Source organism: Cordyceps fumosorosea (genome assembly GCF_001636725.1).
Source record: "Cordyceps fumosorosea ARSEF 2679 chromosome Unknown scaffold_6, whole genome shotgun sequence".
In the NCBI taxonomy this organism is placed as follows: Eukaryota; Fungi; Ascomycota; class Sordariomycetes; order Hypocreales; family Cordycipitaceae; genus Cordyceps; species Cordyceps fumosorosea.
The window spans coordinates 828,833-846,062 of NW_017387306.1; the positions used below are offsets into that span (position 1 = coordinate 828,833).

Here is a 17,230-nt window from a genome sequence, read left to right on the forward strand (position 1 = left end):
AAATCATGAAACCAAACCAGAATTACGCTCACCCATCCAAGTCAGCCCAGGGTATGAATGCTAGCAGTGTCTTCCATCCATTCGACTCTATGCCCGATGAGGCTCGCCGCCGGCTTCGCCGCCGGCCTTCCCATGAACAGGACCGGTAAAGGGGTAGTAGAACGCCGACACAGCAATGGAGAGGTACAAGATGAGTAGGAGCATACCCTCGAGGTAGTTGCTCTTCTGATCCTGCAGGACCTTGCCGACGGTCAAGATGGAGAGGATGAGCATGACGACAGGAAAGATGTCAAAAATGAGATCCATGGGTTTTTGTAGCGCCCAGCCGACGACGACCGTGAGGGGTGCGGTAAAAAGTGCCGTCTGCAACGTGGAGCCGAGAACGTGAGACAGGGCAAAGTTCATCCGATCGCCTCGGGCTTCGTCTACTGCCGTGATATGCTCGGCAAACTTTTCTACAAGCGGGACGAGAATGAGGCCCATGAAAGCATCCGAGACGTGCGTATCCTCAATGACGTGCTCAATCTGACCGACGAGACCGATGGTGAGGAGAGTGACGAGGGAGATGGAGATGGCCAGCGCGATGAGGCACTCCGTCATGGTAAGCATGTCCTCGGCGTTGGGCTTGCGGCGGGAAGAGGCCTCGCGTTGCTCGTCGTCTTCGAAGATAGCGTCGTAGATGCCGTGATGTGTACGGGCCTGGAAGTAGGTGTAGATGAGGTAGGCGATGATGAGGAGCACGGAGATGATATGCGAAATGTGGAGGGTGGCCGACTCGAGCTGATCCGTGGGGATGCCCATGCCGGCCAGGCCTTGTCGGAACACGGTTGGGACAGAGAGAACGACGCCACTATTCAGGTCAGTATTCTCCGACTGATGAAGGCTGAGCGGATTCGACTCACGCCATGAGCAGGAGACCGCTGCCAGCTTCGCTAATGGCGTCACTGAATGTCTGTTCCTCGCGCTTTAGGCCACCGGCAAGGAAGACGACGCCTAGACATAGCAGCATAGTTGCCAATATGGAGCCCATGATGGCTGCCTTGATGATGTAAAAGTTGTTTGGGTTGTCGCTCTGCAGAAAGACGAGAAACAAGACGAGTTCAACGACAGAGCCGCATGTCGCGTCGACGATGATGCCCGCGACATGTGGCACCTTGCGGGCAAACTCCTGGCTGGCGAAGCCGATGAGACTGGCACAGGGAACAATGGCAATGTAGGAAAGGACGAATATCAGTATGTGGTGATTGCTCAGGGCATCTACCAGATGTCATACGTCAATGATGTAGGTCCAACACAGGTAGGGTGCGACTTACAACGCACAGCCAGCGCCGCGGGGACGACAGGCCAGAGTACGCTGCATAGGGTACTGGCCTTGCAGGCAGACTTGAAGGAGATGCGAATAAAATGCCACGGATGCACGCCGCTGCGACCGCTCTCGCCCTGGGGCTTGACCCTGAGCATCTGGCCCTTTTCCCGGTCGTCGCTGTGGGTAGACGGCGTGGGTAGACCCGGTCCGTGGTCCATTTCAGCTGCGTCGTTGCTCATTATGGATTGTAATGTTGTGTTTGTTATGATTGTAAAGTGCGGTAATGGACTAGGTGTTTTAGAATCGTTCGTAACTGAGTTGGAGGGGTATCATGTAATCGTACGTGTATGCCAGGTCGTTCGAGCTGAAGTGTCTTCAAAGTAAAACTGTATGGCGAATGGAAACATTGGGAAAGACGCAGCCTATATGTACGGAAAACCTAGCAAGTAAAGGACGGATGAGGCCGTCGTGGTTCTCGCTTACTGCAACTGCCCAAACTTGGAGGCAACCGCGACACCCTCTCTGGAAGGGACCTTGAGACCGGCCGGCTGCAGTAGTCACTCTGCAAAGCCAGTCATCTTGAACATTGGGCAGCTTGAAAAGTATCAAACATCAGCCTGATGAAGAAACAGAAATAGAAAAAAAATCTCACTTCATCACTGCATACTTGCTCTGATGCCAGCAGTCACATTCGGACTTGTCCAAGTAGCAGGGGTCTCTGAGACATGCCGACGGAGCTGAATTCTGGGTCGTAGATAGTGACAGCAGCCTGATTTCAAGTCTGTGGTAACTCTATTTTTGACCTTGGGGATTCATGCCTTCTGATTCCTTAGCCCTTTCGTTTTCTCTCGTAGGACAGAAACCAGCCGTAGGCCTGCCTGCCTGTGCTTGTTCCGTGTACAGCTGCGATACCAGAAACCTCGCGACGACGAGAAAGGATTGCCTTTGGCATCCAGTGGTCGGCCAAGAACTCATGGCGGCTATGCACCGTGATTGACTACCCCGCGGCAGGGCAAAGGTAAGGCGAAGATAGCTTTAAGATAAGGCTGTGCCGCTGTCCAGTCAAGTCTCTTGCTGCAATGCACCTGTTTCTCTTTGCAGTAACGAGGCTGGGACGCACTCAGCAGGCTCGGCTTGTTTGCTTCACCGAAGCCCTCCCTTTACGAAAAACCACACAGCCATGCTGTGGTTTGCGCGCGGCTGGATGTTAACTTCGCTCAAAGCCACCCATGTGCCTCTCGTTACTCTCCCTCCGCCTTCTTTCCTGCTCTTGCTGATGCGTCTCATCCCTGCTGTCTCTACGTCGTCTCATCGGCACCGGCTGCGCCACGATGACGGTCTCGACGCCCGCGGGAACACGTTCCTGCTCGCCTAGCTCCCCCAGGGCGTCAACATCAATCTCAATCCCTAGCAAGGCCTGGAGGATGACGCGCGAGCCTGCTTTGCTCATCACCTCGCCAGAGTCCTTGCACAGCTCCGACGCCACGCACTCAACGCACCCGTGCGGGCACGGGCACGACTCAACACGCTGCAGGGCGAGCCGCAGCAGGTGGTCAATGTGCTCAAAGGCCTTGGTGCTGATACCCGAGCCATTGGCGCCACCCTTGGCATCGTAAAAGGTCAGACGGCCGGGCCGCTTTCGCGCCGTCTCCTCCTTTGCAAACTCCTTGAGCGCAACCTTGCACTCGGTCCGCACGTCCTCGGGTGAGCTGATGACGAACGTCGGCAGCAGACTCATGACACAGTGCTGCGCGGCGTGGATCGAGGCCGCGGCGTTGATCCGGTTGCTGTTGAGGATGTCCAGCGCGGACTTGGGAATGTCGAGCCACATCCCCTTAGTGTATCGGATGATGGGAGGGTTGTCTACGTGAACGGCATCCAGGACTCGCCCTTTTGAATCTACTTTGAAAAAGCCAAATACCTTTTGCAGAATCTTAATGGTGCCATGGTACGCCGAAATTCCGGACGAGCCAATGTCACGAATAGCCTCCGTTTCCACGGGGTCAATATCGGTGAAATCACGCTGCGAGGTCAACCAATCCACTTTGACTCGTTCCACTTTCGCCATTCGTCTGTCAGGCAAAAAGTCGCGGACGAGATAGGTCCGACCCTGGTGAAGGAATATCCCGCCGTCGTAGATCGTAAAGGTTGCCCTCGATGCCTCCAGTTCTTCCAGCACGACATTTCTGCCATGTGTGATGTCGATGACGGCAAAATGCTCATCCTCGGTATCTCGAATTGCAACGTATTTGGACGGTTTAGGTCGGAACCGATCGTGGCAATGATAGTAGCCCATGTCGTCAGCAACAAGTCGTTCCTCGCAGATCTTAGGCAGATCCTGACCAAAGTACTTTGTGTCATACTCTGGCCGAATCGGCATCTCGTAAGCCGCGCATTGTATATGTCCTTCGCGTACAAGCATGTTGTCCAGATCCAGCTGTAACTCTGCCGTAGGTTTGGAGAAGAGCTCTTCTGGATTCTGCATATAATGCTGGTCTGTAGCGAAACTGTCCCCAAGCAAGACAGAAAGCGAGTCTTTGTTTCTTCGTCCAGCGCGTCCGCTTTGCTGGCGCAGGTTAGCAATGGTATAAGGGAAGCCCCACGTCAAGACACAGTCCAGTGTTCCGATGTCGATGCCGAGTTCCAGTGCCGTGGTCGAGACAATCCCCAACAGTCGTCCCGCAAACATTTCCGACTCGATCTTGCGCCTATCTTCTGCCGTGTATCCCCCTCGATATCCCATGACCAGATTCACGCAATCGCCTCGGCCTCTGTTCTCCAGCTCCTGCCGTATAGCGTTGACCAAAATTTCACATTGATTGCGAACTCGGCAAAAGGCAATGATGCGCACACCCCGGAGCAGCAGCTCGCAGAACAACCGTGCGCATTCAAACTTTGCGCTGCCCCTGCCGCTCGCAGGATCTCCTGGGTCTTTGTACGGCGTGTTCCAGCACAAAAACTCTTTCCTGCCAGAAGGAGACCCGTCGAAGTCAATCAGCTTGACATTATCAATGCCAAAGATGGCCTTGAAGTGCTCGGTCGGGTTCGCAACGGTAGCAGAGCAAGAGATGAATTGAACAGTTCGATTGCCAATGGCAGCACAGATGCGCCTTAACCGTCGCATAACAAAGGCGACATGGGAACCGAACTGTCCATTGTAGTAATGCAGTTCATCAACTAGAAGCAGTCAGCCTCAGTACTGAAAGGTCCTCGGGGGTATCTACTCACCGACAACGTATTTCAAGTTCTTCAAGAAGGACCTCCATTTCTCTTCCTGAGGTAAGATGGTGACATGCATCATGTCAGGGTTGGTGAAGATGATTCTCGCTTGTTCGCGGATGGCATTCCTCGTACTGAACGGCGTGTCCCCGTCGAATGTTTCTACAATAGTACCCTCGAGACCTGGCATATAAGCCATCATGTCCTTCAAGCTGCGTCGCTGGTCCTGCGCCAACGCTTTCGTGGGAAAGATGTACATGGCGCGCGACTCAAAGTCCTGCTCCAAAGCGTATAGCACCGGAAGCTGGTAGATCAGCGACTTGCCAGAGCTCGTCGAGGTTGCGACAACCACATTCTTGCCTTCTTGTAGAGCATTCAGCGCCTCAGCCTGGTGAGCATAAAAGGACGTGATGCCTTTGGCATTGTACATGGCATTGACCAGGTTCTGTGTGAGGAGAAACTCCAAGTCCCCATGCACGGGCTCCTGCGGATCGAAAACCCTGTGGCCATCCGGCACAATTTGGCCAGTATACCATGGGCTTTCCCTAATTTCCTTCACAATTTCCGGTATGGACTTGCGTTCCTTTGGGATGGTGGCAGGGATTGTGCTGACCACAATATCGCCGTCGTCATCACGCTCGCTGGGCTTGGGCACGTATGATTCCGCCAGGCTCTCCAAAGCAAGGCAGGGATCAATCTTTTCGTCTTCGCAATTTCGCAGAAACGTGTTGATGGCGCTCGAGAAACGCTGGTTTCGGCGCTCAATGAGCTTCGTCATCTGGCCCTGGCCGAAGATCGGCATCTGCAGCTTCTCATCCCTCAATCTCCGCTGCGGGTTGGTCGGCTCACCTGTTTTCTTGTCTGGCACTTGTCTCTTCAGGTCGCCGTCGATAAACTCGAAGAACAAGACTTCATAATCTCCCGACCTGGGGTCCATAGAGTTGGCGCCAGTCCAGCCCCCAACAGACGCATCAGGAGCAAGCTGCTGCGCTTTTCTATTGCCAAACAGCTTGAAAAAATCATCTTTGCGCTCTGACGCTTTGATGTCTAGCTCAAGCGTAGATTTGTCCACGTAGCTGAAGTTGATTCCTTCCGGACGCACAGCGACAATTTGCGCCACTTCTGCAACCGATAGCTTCCGCTTTATGTGAGACTCAACCGCGGGTTTTATGGCTTCGAATGTTGTGGCGAAATATTTTCTCGTAGAGCAGAAAGTAAAAACTAGATTCAGAGCCCGGTGAGTCTTGTCTAGCGATGTAAAGAGCGGTGGCCAATACGGGGCTTCTTCGTCCTCTTTCTGCCCCTTCTTGGCCTTCCCTTGGCGACGATCTTTGGCAGACAGCGTCTTAGTCTCTGAGTCTGCAGTAGAGTCGCTTCTGTTCACGCTCAAGTCGCTTAGCTCGGGATCCAAAGACTCTCCCCCGGATGGTCGTTTGCGTTTGGTCCCAGACACCGCCGGTAGAGAAGTGACCTGATCGGGCATGGTAGATGCAAAAACTGCTCAGACAAGGGATCAATACCATCACGATACACAAGTTGATTGAAGAACAAAAGCCTCCATGGTGTCTTGCCAGGCTGGAGATGCTCAAGGTGGCAATGGAGCGCGCCTTGGCGACTCGGAGGTTCACGTCTATGGCGCCAAATCACGTGTGGTGTTGTGAATGCTCGATTACCACTGGAACTGACGAAGATCAAGACCGAGGGACTATTTGGCCTGTAGAAACTAACCCTTCTGTACTTTTAATTTACCAAATTTCATGTCCATTTAATCGCAGGCTCTAGGATTGAAAAATGAAAGGTAATATACAATAAATTCATCCGTCTTTAAACAAGCCGTCCGCCATTGCGTGTAAAACTCCAGTCCGCCAAAAGGCTACCTAGTTAGAATGCATCCGTTGCAGAAATCCTGTATTTGCGCCAACTTTTAATCCGAATCCCCTCCCTCCGTCTACTTTGTCATCTTTCGCAGCGATGCTTTGATAATAGTTGTTCGTGCATCACGCAGTTTGCCGTTCAATTTCTACCGACTTTGAAGTTCACGTTGAATGTTCTGCACCTCGGTAATGAATAGTTTGGCGTTGGCAGCTGACATCTGTTGTCTGTTAGCTACGTTTTGTTCTATTGGTAATAGAACGAGCGGCTTACTCTCATGGTGACCATAAGCGGCGTTGCGTTGGGGCCGACAAATGCTGTAAACTGCACTGAAGTATGCTTGAGTGACGTCTTTTCTTGAAACTTCATAGCCGAGATGATGGCAGTGTTCAAAATCACTCGATGCGTCTGGTCTTGGCGCATCAATAGACGAACAACCTTCGCTGAGGTTTCCTCACCGCCTTCGTCATCCAGTCCTGACGCGTCAAAAGATCCGGGAACGACAACATTATTGTCGTCAGTCTCGACACACGATTTGGGTGCGTTGATTTTGAGCATGCCAGCCCCGCGCTCTTTCCAAGCGGCATTTTCATGGACGAACATTTTCGCCCTGACAGATAGAACAGTGGCGTCTCCAGCCTCGCCATCATCAACGTCGACTAATACAGCATTAGCACGGTACGAATAGGTGCAGTGACAACAGTATACCAACCTCTATGTAGCTTCACTTTAAGCTTATCCTCCTCCTTCTCCGACGTAGCATCGCGGTCCTTATCCGCGAAGCTGTTGCCTTCTTCCCTTTCGCCGTTCTCTTCATCCTCGTTATCTTCAGAGTCGCTATCCGGAGCACCGAATGGCTTGGCACTCTTTTGGGTCTGAAGAGGTTTTGGCTTTCCAGAGGCGAAACTGGAAAGCGGCTTGGCACCAGAGGCTGAAGCAAAGCCACTTCCACTGAGGCCGCTTCCAAAACCGTTGGTGCCCGACAAACCGGTCGCGAAGGGAGAGGCAGTGGTGGCGCCGCTAGCGAAGCTCAGTGTTGGCGCCTTTGCCAGTGTCTGTGCCTCTGTCTTCTTCGGCGACGATGCAAAAGATGTCAGTGGCTTTGCAGCTGAGCCAAAGCCGCTACCGGTGGCGCCTCCCAAGCCAGCGAACGGGGAGGTCCCAGAGGCAAGTTTGCCAAAGCCGGACGCCGCGAACGCACTGGCTGATGTTTGGGAGGGCTGCTTATTTGCTGGCTCGGTTTTTTCTTCTGCAGTCCCAGTCTTGGGTTCCGGCTCGGGCTCCGTCTTCGGTTCGTCCATATCCGGGTTTGTCTGCACGAGATTCGTCAGCCTGCGGCTCAGGTCATTATCATGCGATGAAAATTTCACCTCATCGTCGCCGTCAGCATCACCATCTGTATCGCGGTGTCGCTTCTTCTCAGGCTCTGATCGTGAGGCTCTATCCTTGGCCGAGTCTGCAGAGGCGACACTGTCGGCGTCATTTTGCTCGTCGTCCTTGGCGGGGTCCAGCTGGTCGTGAGCGCGCTTCTTCTTGGGCGAGGAAACCTGCTCCTTCAGCTCGTCATTGCGTTTGTCGGTGACATCGTCTTCGGCAGGTGTTTCCGGACGGTCAGTATCAGCTGGGGAGCCGTCGCCGACGGGATCCGAAATGGAGTGTTGTTTCAGCTCGCGACGCGCGGCGCGGGTGTCAGCGTCCTCAGCGGCGCTTATTTGAGCCGAATAATCCTTGGGACTGACGGCTTTTATCTCTTCGGCCATGGCAGCGAGGTTGAGCAACTTCGGGGTTCTCCTTGCGCTTGGCTCGGTTTGTCCACGTGCAGAAAACGAAGGTGGTCGAGGTTGTCCGCACTGGTCAGGCTAGATCCGAGCGATGGAGAGGCAAGGGTAACGCGCGCGAAAGCTCAGTTGGTGTGCGGAATCGCTGTTGGAAATGTAGTGTCTGTCAAAGGAAAGAGAGGTCTGCGCGAGTATTGTTTGAGTTGGGTGGGAGACTCCTTCTGGCTGCATTGATAGAAGAGCGCAACGGTCATCCAATCAAGATGTTGCCTGCAGGTTCCAGGCGGCAGAGGCTGCAAAGCAAATGAGAGAACCCCTCACCGCCGAAAATGGAGAGGGCCTGCTCCCGCTACAAAGACCGCTACAACGTGGAAGTTTGGCGCCCACCCGCTGCCGCAAAGGGCAAACTGCGCTAGCCGGGCGCTGGAAGCTACAACAACTCAGCGTGAGGCCACTGGCTTACAGGCTCTCTCAACGACCAGCGCGTCACACCGCAGGCACCTTAGTAGTAGTGAACCACTAAGGTACCTGGCCAGCCTGCCGAGGGCACGCTGTCATGGACGCGTCCTTCCAATCTCGTTAGCGTTGTGCAAGGCAGCGTTCTGCTCCCTTCCCAACCAGTCAAATCACCCGCCTCGTCTCACATTGCGAGAACCCATTACACAATCAATGCACCTTGTTAATGTTGCACGGCTAAACACGAATATTACAGTACACTCAAATCGCACAACGAGAAGGGCCGGAAACAGTCTCGCGTGAACGCCTCCTCCCGAGGTAACCCACGGGGCTCCAGGCCCAACCGACTTGCGGCGATGCCTAACTCATGAAGCACAGCGCGCCCAGCCCGACATAAAAGATGAAGAGGGGGTACAGGGCAATAGCCAGGCGGTTCTGAACGACACCGCTTCCTCCCAAAATGCTGACACCAGCCGCCAAGGACCAGAGAATGAGGAAGATGAAGATGGGAATGCGAGGAATCCAGTGCAGGTGCACCGCAGACAGAAGCGCCGCAATCACAAGCGGGAATAATGTATAACCGATAATGCACACGCTTTGCGCAAAAGAACTATTATCACAGTGGTCAGAATTTTTTTGGTTTGGGAAACGGGAGACTAGAATGCAGTGGACTTACATGCTCCCACCGAGCAGCCTAATCTGTAGAGTCACAACCGCCTCGCCGAGCCAAATCATAGCAAAGACGCCGCTGAACACGGCGTCCTTCTGCTCCGGGCGAGCGGAGAAACTCAGTAGAAGACTCAAGAGCAGGCAAAAGATGAGCGGCCCCCAGAGATCCCAGTCGCGCAGGCCGGGGCTCAGCGAGCTGCCCAGCAGCGCCTCGGGGTCCATGACGCGGCCGGCCAGGCCCGCGAGCTCCTCGCGCGTGCCCGTGATGCCTGCGCCGCGAATGTTGGAGTAGGCGCCGCGGAAGCCGCCCTCGCCGTCGAACATGGTACCGCCGAGGAGGTAACGTGGGTAGAGCACCTCACGCAGCTTGGCCCAGACAGCCAGCAGGTCACGGCGCACCGTCTCCCAGACGGTCTCGTCGATGGTGTTCTGCGAAGCGCTCCGGTCCTCACCGGGGATGCGCGCCGTCAGGTAGCTTTGGTCGAGGGGCCGCGAGGAGGAGCCGATGTTGCCAGTCAGCGGCGCGCGGGAACTCGAGGGCGCGAGGGGGTCGTCAAAGTCGTTGAGGTCAGCTGCGGCACAGTTTAGCATTGCTGATCTATAGTGTTCCGGACATGAACGCGATATGCACGCTGGGCATACCATCATCGGGATCAATCAACTCGTCGTCGTCGATGGTCGGGTTCGTATAATGCCCCTTGGTAGTAGACATGGCGACGGTGGGCGGGCAGGCAGCCGACGAGGCGTTAAAACGCTCGTATATAGAATTAGGTCGTATGTGTCGAGATTTCGAATCGAGATAACCTAATTTCACAACAACCCAAGACTGCGATGCAATTGCAGGCAAGCCGACGTCAACAGGACGATGCCACCGATAACTAGCTGACGTGGTGTGGTGTGGTTCCTCGTGAAATGGCCAGCTTGCGGGTGGTCCAAGCTTCCAGGTTCTCAACGCCCAAGGTACGTACCTCCAACTAATCTCGCCGAGAAGCGCCCCTCCATAATCTAGGCATGCGCTTATGAACAAACGCCTTCAAAACATCACCACGCCCTTCTCAATCCGTCACTGTTTTACACAAAGCACATATTTTCAGGTATGACCATTGTCCCAGAATCATGAGTATTTTTGGACTTTTTTTTTTCTAAATTTTCTGTGCAAGCATACTAGCTCAGACTACCATATTTAGTTTACATGAGACTCTAGACGCGCCAAATCTCTCCCTGCCATCCACTCCGTTTATAGTCCTTCACCAAATGAGGCCATAAAAGGCCGAAGATTGTCAATATGACGGCGTCGACTGACGACTCTGCGTTCCATCTGCCTAAGTTGCGCGTCTCATTTGGCTTCGAGGCTCGTCTCACAGTAAACCCGCGCGCCGATGCTCATGTTGACATTGGCACAGGATGATACCAGATTCCTAAATAACGACGACGACGTTGCCGGTATTGTCACCTTGCTTGCACATTGGGTTAAATTATTGGCTAACTCAAGCCTCGCAGAGTTTTTTGACGTCAAATTCTGTCCATACCAGCCACTTAACTGCGATCCTGTATTTGCAGCCGTGAGCAAGAAACACGCAAGTTCACAGGCACACATCGACCCAGAAAGTGTGTTTTCAAGCTTACCAGCAATAGGTTCTGATTTGCAAGCTTTCTTCTGACAGTGGAGATGCAAATCCATGCTCGGTCCTATCCATCATAAGAGATGATGACGTATGTGGAATCCTCTCGGATACCAAACATACACGATTCACTAATTGCACTCTTTAGGAGGATGCGTCAGGCTGCTGCTGTACGTGGACGAAGGACCCCATCACTGGAGCCCCGTTCATTTGCATAGGTGGCGGAGATGCCAAGGTGAAAATCTACGATGTTCGAAATGGCACACTAGTAGACGTGAGTGGCCACTCAGCAATCCATTTTCACACCTCCGACTAAACTGACGTCTAACAGTCTTTCTCTGGCCACGGAGGTGTACGTTTGATTTGCCTGGAGAGTCACCATTACTCTAACCCCGAATAGGACGTCAATGATCTTGCGACTTCGCCGGTAGACTCCTCAATCATCGCCTCGGCGTCCAACGACACGAGCATTCGAATCTGGAGCGTCGAGGAAAGGTTTAGATCAAATCCATGTTTGTGCATTCTCGCTGGAGAAGGACATTATGGGAATTTGCTCAGCTTGGTAAGCACCTCCGAGCAAGGCAACATCGCTCCGTTTCAGGTCTTGTGCTGACAACGCTCGCAGTCATTCCATCACACTGGACGCTATCTTCTCTCGGGTGGTCACGACCAAATTATCAACCTCGTAATTCTTCATCATAAATGCTACTTCCTAACGATACGCTGACAGTTCGAACAGTGGACCGTACCGGATCTCCCAACAAAGCCCGTCATCACGCCGTTCCAAGTACACTACCCTCACTTTTCCACATCCGCCGTCCACAGCGGCATCGTAGACTGGTGCGTCTGCCCCGTTGCCAATTCACATTTTCCAGCCAAACACTAATAATCACCCCCTAGCGTCGCCTTTTTCGGCGACGAAATTCTGTCCCGAGCATGCCACGACAACGTCATTGTGCTCTGGCGCATCGTGGGATTCGCGCCCGACGACCCGCTGCCGCCACAGACCGACGCACCTACCGTCCAGGCGGCCGTACTGGCCGGCCCAGACGACCAATCACGCCTGACACGGTCCTTCTTCCAGCCGACGCTGACGCCCGAGTCCCCAGTGCAGTACGTGCGGCTGCTGGAGCTGCACACGCCCAACTGCGGCCCCCAGTTCTTCATGCGCTTCGGCCTGCACCACGTGCCTGGCCAGAATCCGGTGCTGGCCTTTTGCAACGCCGGGGGCAACATCCTCTTCTGGGACCTGCACCGCCTCGTCGCCTACCGCGAGGTCATGAGCGCGCTGCGGGACCGCGAGCGCACCGCGCAGCCGCCGGTGCTGCCCAGCTGGCTGAAGCCCATCATCCCCCGGCAGCGCGCCGACATGTACGGCCGCATCAAAGGCGTCAAGGAGAAGCGCGCGGGTGCCGCCGGGGCCGCGTCGGTCAGCACGACGTCGTCGTCGCGGGGCGGCCACGGTGAGCCGGGACCGGCCAGCGGTGCGGCGAAAGCGACGCCGGGACTGAGCGCGGAGACGCTCGAATCCTGGGCGGCCAAGTACAGCACGGAGGATCCACACGAGCCCATCAGCGCCCACCGCACCGAGTCGTCGGCGTCGACGTTTGTCGGGCGGCAAGCGGCGTGGAGTCCCGGTGGCGAGTGGTGCGTCGTGGTGGGCAGCTCCAACACGGCATTAGTTCTGCAGCGGTGGGCGAAGTAAGGGAGAAAGGGAGAGACTGCGGTAGGAGGCAGAATGAAAACTCAAAAGAGACAGCATTAAGAAGAAGTAGAAGCATCAGAGTTCACTGGGCACTTGAATGGAAAAAAAAGGTCATGAAGAGTCATCTATTTCTTGAACGGTATATGTATATTTTGGGTGCCAATTGCTCCAGTAAGTCAACGCCAGTGATGGTTAAACGCAATAAAAGGGAAATAAACAAAGAGATGAACCTCCGCCTGAGCCGAATTGCAGTGTCATGAAAAATTCTACATGGGTGATGACTTGACAGTCGTTGCCAGAAAAGGAAGCGTTTATTCGGCAGTCAGGGGTGTTTGTCCAAGCTTTTCCGCTTCACCAGTGGCGTGGAATCCATCTAGAGTGACAGTGACGGCACCGGCTTGCACCAGCTAGATGAAGATTTGTTAGACACAGCCCTAAGCGGAGGCGAAAGGGAAGGGAAACCTACAGCACGAGACAGGTCGTCAATGAGGTCGTTGACATCCTCGATACCGACGCAGAGACGGATGATATCCTCGGGCATCTGGCGCTCGGCTCTAGTCTTGGCGTCGATGCTGGCATGGCTCATCTGGCAGGGCATGCTAATGAGGCTGTTGACGCAGCCGAAGCTAACGCTAATGGCCCAGAGGCGGGCGGCCTCGACGATGCGCTGGGAGACGGCAGGGTCGCCGGTCTCGAAGGCGAGAACGGCGCCGGCGCCGCGGGCGATGGACCAGTGGAGGTCGTACTGGGGGTGGGAGCGGAGGCCCGGGTAGCGGACGCGGAAGCCACGCTGCTCGAGGAACTCGGCGATGGCCTGGGCGTTGGCCTGCTGCTTGTCCATGCGGATCGCGAGGGTCTTGACGCCGCGCATGAGGAGGAAGGAGTCGTTAGGAGAGAGACCGCAGCCGGTGGAGTTTACGGTGAAGAAGAGGCGGTCGGCGAGGGCCGGGTCGTTGCAGGCGACGACACCGGCCATGATGTCGTGGTGGCCGGAGAGGTACTTTGTGCCGGACTCGTAGACGATGTCGGCGCCCAGGTCGAGCGGGCTGCAGAGCATGGGCGAGAGCATGGTGTTGTCGACGACGATTAGGGCGCGCGGGTTGGCGGCGCGGGCAGCGGTGGCGATGGAGGGGATGTCGACGATCTTGATGAGAGGGTTGGTCGGCGTCTCGAGGAGGACCATGGTGGTGCGCGGGGAGAGGCGGGCGGCGACGGCGGCGACCTTTGTGGTGTCGACGTGGTGGACGACGATGCCGGAGTGGGCGGCGAGGTAGGTCAGCAGGCGGTGGGTGCCGCCGTAGAGGTCGTCGCCGGTGATGACCTCGTCGCCGGGCCGAAGCACACGGGTGATGACGTCCAGGGCGCCCATGCCCGAGGAGACGGCGAGGGCGCGGTGGGCGCCCATGATCTTGGCGAGGTGGCGCTCAAGGTGAGTGCGGGTCGGGTTGCCGGAGCGCGTGTAGTCGTACTCCTGCTGGCCGCCGGCGGCTGAGGTCTGCTTAAAGGTGGCTGACTGGTAGATTGGGATGCTCGAGGCGCCGTACTGATCCTTGCCCTCGGTGTAGACAAGCTCGGTGGCGAGGGCGTACCGGCGGCGGCCGTTGCGCGGGCTCGAGGGTGCGGGCGAGGGCGGCAGGTTGAGAGTCTCTGCGACTGTGATCTTGCTGACGGCATCGGCGGCGCCGGCGCCGGGGGTGGGAGCCGGAGGCGGGTTGGACGACATGGCGGGGTTAAGGATGTGAGGCGGGAGGGGTGAGCGTGCGGGTGCGGATGTGTGTTTTGTAGGTTGGGATTGTGCGTCCAGCGCAAGTCAATGCCGATGGTCGAGATGGCAGCAGGCGCAGGACAGATGCGAGGTTTGAATGAAGATGATAAGGGATGGGTATGGTAGGAGTAGAAAGACGTAGGAAATGTTGAGCTGTGAAGAAAAAAATGTGGTGGTGTTGAGTACAGAGACGGCAGTCGGTCTCAGTCTCAGTCACACAGGAATCCACAGGCGTCGCAGCAGTAGGTACCTCAGAGTTTGGTGGCCCACGGTGCTTTCAATAAGTATACCCGTTAGTCAAGGTTGCTGGCACGCAATCGCCAGCAGCCAGGGTCACCGCCCGCTGTCGGCCGCGGAGCGGAGCTGGGGATGGATGCTGGCCATTGATAGGTACCAACAGGGGAAAAAAAAAAAGATTTCTTTTACAGACATCTGCTGCATTAGCTATAAGAGAGCAGAGACGATTTACAGCTGAAATTTTATTCCATTTTTCTCAATATTTACAGCAGCTTCACACGACAGCCAAAACAGCGACTCTCTCTGCTGGCACGATCGCCTTGTACATTGTACCTACTGTTTGTGGGGTAGCCCTGAATGACGTGATCGGGGTTCGGTTTCTGAGCTCCGGCCTCGCAAAATGAGAAATGGAACGGGTGACTGATGGCCCAGCAGATCCGCCGACACGACCACCAGTTAGCTAATTGTTATTCGAAATAAAATTGGGCTATAATAAGGACTACTTATTATTAACGTCTTTATGTACAGCATGTACCCGTTAAATATCCGCGACGGTCCGGTGCGACAATCCGGAACGGCCGTACTCAACAAACCAATACACCACGCAGAAGAAGAAGAAGCAGAAGCATGTGTCGCAAAAAGGTAAAAGAAAAAATTAATTAACTAATTAATTCATTCAAGTAGAAAGAAAAAACAAAAGGGAACAAAAATCGTCATCATCGGCCTGGCGTATCCGTGACGGGTTCGTATGTACGTATACTGCTCTTGCTCTCCTCCATAGTGTGAGTTATGGTACAGTGTACAAACAAGAGTGGGTGGGGTAAAATGAAAATCGTTATGAGAATGCATGCATAGTACCAATTACAAAACTAAAGCAGCAGAAAGTAGCTATCCAGGCAGCGAAGTGAGATGATCGAGTTCAGCATCGGTCTCCAGCCAACAACCCACCAACCGGGCTATGTGTAGATGACCGACTGACGGGATGCCACCCTCCGTAACTGAGGAAGCCTCTTAGTTCAATGACGACTGAAGTGCTCAGAACAGTCGCGAAAATTCACGCCATGGTCTACCACATGTTCATCAGCTGGTAAGTTGTTGAGCGAGCATATTCCCGAGGACCTACAACGTTCTTGCGACCCTTTGACACATAATGGACTTGCCTCGATTTTCGAATAGATCCGTCGAACCATGTATGATTCATTTCTAATTGCCCTAAAAATAGCCACTTCTCCAAACTTGGCCGGCTTAGGTTCCGTGCAACACTCCCGTTGCCACGCCGTGCCTTATCGGGTCGTCGCTCGCCTCGGACATACGAGCTTCAAAATATTCCCAATTAGGCAATCTGCATATCCGACCAAGCAACAACGTCGTCGTGATATCATGCCCTACGGTGTTGATTACGCGTCTTGGTTTTGCTTTTATTTTAACAAGAATTTTTTAAAAAGTATATTAACTCGAGATACGCCGCGTCTTTTCGTATTTCTCCTCTTCAGCCATGCCATCACCTCCTTCCGCCTCATTCACCTTCACTTACACCGCATAATAAATTCTTCATCATCGACGCATACCAACCAGTCTTGACCACAATGTCCACGACACAATATGCAGTGGCCGGCGCGGCCGTCGCCCTCTCTACCCTCCTCGTTGTTGCCTATCGCGACTACCGGGCCTACTGCGCCCTCGGCGACCACGGCCTGCCCGGCAACTTCAGCGGGTGGTGCACGCAGCTCAAGCTCACCCGCAAGAGCCGCAAGGACACTCTCGTACCAGCACCTTACGACCTCGCCATCGAGGCTGCCCGCACCGGCCCCCACGCCGCCGAGTCCTTCCTCCCTGCCGCGCCGCTCCCCGCCCGCGCCGGCCACCGGCCCTCCATCCCCGGCTTCACCGCGCCGCAGCGCCAGGTCAGCGACGCCGCGTCGGCCGCCATGAAGGCACGCATGGCCGGCCACCTCGAGGCGCTCGCCCACACCAACCCGACGCTGCTGCAGCTCGAGCTGTCCAAGCTCGAGGGCCCCGTGCCGGCGCTCCAGCTGCACAAGGACCGCGAGGCCGTCCGGCCCAGGCACCTGCAGCGGACCCGCGGCGAGGTCGCGCACGTGCACCCCCCGGACGGCAGCACGCACCTCGTGCTCTCGCTGGCCGACTCGCGCCGCCTCATCGAGGCCGGTTGGGGCCAGCGCCACCGCCTCAGCGGCACCCTGCTGGGCTGGGGATACACGCTGTTTTATGCACCCCGGAACGACGCCGAGTTTCATGTCTGGAAGGATACCGTGGCGGCTGCTGCCAAGTACGCCTGCGCCGATCTTGGCAAAGTTGATCTTGTATGATTGAAGAGAAAGGCGTGTCGGGGGTTTCAATTGCTTGCTACTTGCGGGTTGATATTACACGCCATGTTGGACGGTCGCCCTTCGCTCATTTCGATTGAAGCTGCATCGTGTCTTGCAACTCACGTCAAAATGTTGTTAAAAAATTTCATAGTTTCTATCGATTTTAGTCTGGCTTGATAATACATGCATTCAATGCTGCTAACTCCGCTGTAACCCCTTCCTATGGCGCGTAGTTGGATGCAAGACCTCAACATGACGGCCTTCGAAAGCT

General features: G+C 55.0%; 7 protein-coding genes across 7 annotated transcripts; 2 read left to right on the forward strand and 5 right to left on the reverse strand.

Annotated features, from left to right (window-relative positions):
- Positions 1–87: 87 nt before the first annotated feature.
- On the reverse strand, positions 88–1,545 carry ISF_03417 (Ca2+/H+ antiporter; the record flags this gene model as incomplete). Its single annotated transcript, XM_018847023.1, has 3 exons — positions 88–850; positions 903–1,257; positions 1,314–1,545. The coding sequence occupies 3 exons, from the start codon at positions 1,543–1,545 to the stop codon at positions 88–90; spliced, it is 1,350 nt and encodes a 449-aa protein (XP_018705912.1).
- A 968-nt stretch (positions 1,546–2,513) lies between these two features.
- On the reverse strand, positions 2,514–6,008 carry ISF_03418 (DEAD-like helicase; the record flags this gene model as incomplete). The annotated part of the gene is made up of 2 exons (XM_018847024.1): positions 2,514–4,483; positions 4,535–6,008. The coding sequence occupies 2 exons, from the start codon at positions 6,006–6,008 to the stop codon at positions 2,514–2,516; spliced, it is 3,444 nt and encodes a 1,147-aa protein (XP_018705913.1).
- Positions 6,009–6,545: 537 nt separating this feature from the next.
- On the reverse strand, positions 6,546–8,157 carry ISF_03419 (hypothetical protein; the record flags this gene model as incomplete). The annotated part of the gene is made up of 3 exons (XM_018847025.1): positions 6,546–6,617; positions 6,671–7,056; positions 7,110–8,157. The coding sequence occupies 3 exons, from the start codon at positions 8,155–8,157 to the stop codon at positions 6,546–6,548; spliced, it is 1,506 nt and encodes a 501-aa protein (XP_018705914.1).
- Positions 8,158–8,991: 834 nt separating this feature from the next.
- Positions 8,992–10,012, reverse strand: ISF_03420 (Yip1 domain protein; the record flags this gene model as incomplete). The annotated part of the gene is made up of 3 exons (XM_018847026.1): positions 8,992–9,241; positions 9,308–9,872; positions 9,943–10,012. The coding sequence occupies 3 exons, from the start codon at positions 10,010–10,012 to the stop codon at positions 8,992–8,994; spliced, it is 885 nt and encodes a 294-aa protein (XP_018705915.1).
- Positions 10,013–10,585: 573 nt separating this feature from the next.
- ISF_03421 (WD40/YVTN repeat-like-containing domain protein) lies at positions 10,586–12,627 on the forward strand (the record flags this gene model as incomplete). The annotated part of the gene is made up of 9 exons (XM_018847027.1): positions 10,586–10,663; positions 10,704–10,862; positions 10,936–11,013; positions 11,071–11,196; positions 11,254–11,274; positions 11,323–11,484; positions 11,548–11,607; positions 11,662–11,762; positions 11,823–12,627. The coding sequence occupies 9 exons, from the start codon at positions 10,586–10,588 to the stop codon at positions 12,625–12,627; spliced, it is 1,590 nt and encodes a 529-aa protein (XP_018705916.1).
- A 311-nt stretch (positions 12,628–12,938) lies between these two features.
- Positions 12,939–14,350, reverse strand: ISF_03422 (cystathionine beta-lyase; the record flags this gene model as incomplete). The annotated part of the gene is made up of 2 exons (XM_018847028.1): positions 12,939–13,034; positions 13,094–14,350. The coding sequence occupies 2 exons, from the start codon at positions 14,348–14,350 to the stop codon at positions 12,939–12,941; spliced, it is 1,353 nt and encodes a 450-aa protein (XP_018705917.1).
- Positions 14,351–16,215: 1,865 nt separating this feature from the next.
- Positions 16,216–16,959, forward strand: ISF_03423 (hypothetical protein; the record flags this gene model as incomplete). Its single annotated transcript, XM_018847029.1, has 1 exon — positions 16,216–16,959. One exon carries the CDS (start codon positions 16,216–16,218, stop codon positions 16,957–16,959), a length of 744 nt encoding a protein of 247 aa, XP_018705918.1.
- Positions 16,960–17,230: the final 271 nt, after the last annotated feature.